Source organism: Manihot esculenta, chromosome 8, assembly GCF_001659605.2.
Source record: "Manihot esculenta cultivar AM560-2 chromosome 8, M.esculenta_v8, whole genome shotgun sequence".
Lineage (NCBI taxonomy): Eukaryota > Viridiplantae > Streptophyta > Magnoliopsida > Malpighiales > Euphorbiaceae > Manihot > Manihot esculenta.
In genome coordinates, this window is record NC_035168.2 from 36,247,760 (window position 1) to 36,250,988 (window position 3,229).

At 37.6% G+C, this 3,229-nt stretch overlaps 1 protein-coding gene across 2 annotated transcripts; it reads right to left on the minus strand.

Moving 5' to 3' along the window:
- Positions 1 to 450: 450 nt before the first annotated feature.
- LOC110620453 (heavy metal-associated isoprenylated plant protein 34) lies at positions 451 to 2,700 on the minus strand. 2 transcript variants are annotated; one of them, XM_021764201.2, is made up of 3 exons: positions 2,347 to 2,700; positions 2,096 to 2,180; positions 451 to 1,771 (listed from the first exon to the last, which is right to left on the minus strand). In XM_021764201.2, exons 1-3 carry the CDS (start codon positions 2,374 to 2,376, stop codon positions 516 to 518), a joined length of 1,371 nt encoding a protein of 456 aa, XP_021619893.1. In that variant the 5' UTR covers positions 2,377 to 2,700; the 3' UTR covers positions 451 to 515. The 2 variants fall into 2 exon arrangements, with proteins under 2 accessions (XP_021619893.1, XP_021619894.1); XM_021764202.2 differs by having other exon boundaries at positions 2,096 to 2,177; positions 2,347 to 2,698.
- Between the last annotated feature and the right edge of the window lie 529 nt (positions 2,701 to 3,229).

Genomic DNA, 3,229 nt, shown 5'->3' on the forward strand with positions numbered 1-3,229 from the left:
TCCCTTATCTAAATTTATAAGATATTTTCTTATTTCTTTGCTTTTAAACAAAGTCTTTCACCCTTCAAATAATTCCATCTTAATTCTCTTTGCAATAATGGCCCCCAAATTTATTTGTTATTTAAAAAAAAAAAAAAAGAATAGTTGTGCTCAATGTTGATTGTTCTATCAAGAGTGGACATACCATAAAATAATTGAATAATGTAACCCCACGAGGTGAAAAGGTTCTCAACACCAATAAAATTTAGAGTTATTGCTAAGAGCAAAAGCCATGGTTTCAACATTGGAAGAAGCAGCAAGGAAACTTCACATCACCAATCACATTCAACATCTTACCATTTCTACAGAAAATCTGAACAATTATAAATTTAAAATACAAATAAATAGACCCATTTATATGAAAATTAAATAAAATTTATTTATTTATATTTTAAATTTACGAAGATGGACTGAATTTAAGCAAATACTTCATATACCAGATAAGCTCAAACAACATATTAAACTATTCCATCAACTTACATTATACTGCAACTATTGGTGTTCTCATCACTGAAGAAGTGAGTGATGGGATCCGCCATAGGATGCGAAGGCATTGGTGGCGGTGGAATATAGTTAACGGCCGGATGTGGCGGAGCATACATCATTGGTTGAAACATATCATTCCCATTTGGCCTCTGCTGGTTCATCATCATCGACATGTATTGTTGATTGTAAGGGTTGCTTCCTCCCATCCCTTGATAATAACCACCGTTCATGGCTGCCGGTGAAGGAAGTCCTTGCACTGCAGGATAACTACCCATTGGGCGCATTTGGCCCACCATCTGGCCCATGTTGTTGGCACCAGCACCACCTCTGTTAACATCAATTTCACTGTTTTGCTTGATTTTGTTAGAATCATGGACCCCATCATTTTTGCCTCCATCTTTCATGGCCCCACTGCCATTATTGAAGCTCTTATTACCAGTACCGCCTTCTCTTCCATTTTTACTCTTCCTACCAAAACTGAATAACCCTCCAATACCACCTTTGCCACCTTTTTTACCTCTGCTTTCTTGTTTTTCACTCCCTCCCTTGCTATTACCATTCTTCCGGTCACCGCCTCCACCTTTATTCTGGCCATCATTATAGTTGCCTTTGCCCTTCATGACCACGGGGATCTCAAAATCACCACCACCTTTCTTGGCATTTCCTCCTCCTCCTCCTCCTCCTCCTCCTCCTCCTCCACCATCACCATCTTTTTTAGCATTAAACATAGGCCCGCCAGTCATACCACCAGGGCCATTCAGTCCATGGCCTTTTCCCATCATGGGCATCATTTTGTTAGGCAAATGATTACCCTGAACCTGAACTTGACCATGTCCATAACCATGACCAAACTCCTCCTCCTCATCATCATCATCATCAAAATCATCATCAAATTCGTCATCAAAATCATCATCACTTGTATCATAACCATCCTGCAAGTTGGACTTGGCAGATTTCTGATCTTTCTGAGGCATCTTTAGATCATTAGACCCTTTGAATTGTTGCATTTGGTGTTGCACTTGCTGGCCTCCTTTTCCACCCTTTTGAGATTTGTTTTCTTTGCCACTTTGCATGTCCTTGAATTGATTGTTGACGAAGTTTTGGTAGTTGTTGAAGCCCTTTGGAGCTCCCCATAGCTCAGCATGCTTCCCTGACTTCTCAAGCTTCTTTATGAGTTTAGCTGGGTCGACATTTCCTGTCACTGTTACCTTCCCTTGCTCCGCATTTATTGTGCTATTATAAACTCCTGGAGAAGATGAGGGAAATTCAATTACTCACTTAAATCTGAAACTAACAAGAAAATCAGAGATATTTATGATGCACAGTATCAAATATTCTAAGCTCACCTGCTGTTCTTTTCAATATATATATAGCTTTAAAATTTCGAACTGCTAAGCAGATAAATTACAAGCAACCACAGGCCAAATAATTTTCCCCAATACATGAGGTTTAGAGATTTGTGTGAGATACCAGTTAACTCTAATTAATTATCAGAAAATAATGAACAAACTTGTACAACAGGATAAAAGAAAAATTTATAGATGAAATTATTAGCAGATGAGGGGCATACCGTCAACTTTTTGCAGAAGTTTCTTTATTTTCTTCTTACACCCATCACAGTGACACTGTATATTCACTTTCAGAACGCAAGTCTGCTATGAAAACCAAAGCCCAAAAAAGAACAAAAAAAATTAGATACAGAAAATCAAGAAATGAAATTGCATACATGTTCTTAAAACTAAAAAGCAAGAAATGAAAAGGGTTCTAATTAACAAGATTTTGGAGCATGAGAAAGGAAACAAGGTGGATAAAGGACGTTACCTGCATCTTCATCAACTCTTGTTTACTCATGTTTAACAACAGAGAACTAAACTCAAAAAATTCCGAAAGCTAAAACGAACTGGGAAACAGAACTTGAGTTGAGAGAAAGAGAGAAAAAAAGAATAAGGCGGTTGCTTCCAAGCTTGGAATAATGAAGAATACACTGCAAGATTTCAAGAAAACAGAGCGAGCTAAAGGCGGTTGCTACAAAAGCAAATTTAAAACTTTCTTCTTCCAAAGAGAAAGAGAAAGAGAGAGAGAGAGAGAGAGAGAAGGTTTGGGGATGATGATGAAGAGGGTTTAAGCTTGGAACCAGCTGGAGGTGGCTATATATTAACAAAGGCAAAGTGTTTTACAGCTTAAACTCAGAAACAGATGCTTAATAATCATAATTATATACAGATAATTAGCAGTGATGATATGATTATATTAGACTGAAAAGATATGAAGAAGGTCGATGGAACAGTATGCTGTTGGTTTCAGATGAGTTGGTGGACTGGGCCTTACCCCAATGGGCACTTGGGCACGTGGGTTAAGTCGGCACAACTATAGCTAAGCTGTAACCTGATTAATTTCCAAATATGAGACAAAAACTGGTTTTGTTGTTTTCTTTGAGATTTTTTTTTAGTAAAATGTGAATTAATTACAAGACAAGAAAAAAGGTTTTTTTCTTTAGTTACAAATGCAAATACTCTTGCATTTTAACATGGCTCAACTGGTTAAGATCATAAATACAACAACAATAACTAGAGGAGAACAATCCAAGCCCATTAACAAAAGGCCACTACAACAAACCTAATTCGATGCAGAAATCATTTAGCTGCACCGCACCACATCGCCTTATACCGTCAGATTCCACTGCCTTACCACTCAAATCAGAAAA

Coding starts and splice junctions, on each gene's coding strand:
- LOC110620453 (XM_021764201.2), bottom strand. CDS start 2,376: ATGAGTAAACAAGAGTTGATGAAGATGCAG. Junction 2,181..2,346: donor AAGAGTTGATGAAGATGCAG/GTAACGTCCTTT, acceptor TGGTTTTCATAG/CAGACTTGCGTTCTGAAAGT. Junction 1,772..2,095: donor ACTTCTGCAAAAAGTTGACG/GTATGCCCCTCA, acceptor CATCTTCTCCAG/GAGTTTATAATAGCACAATA.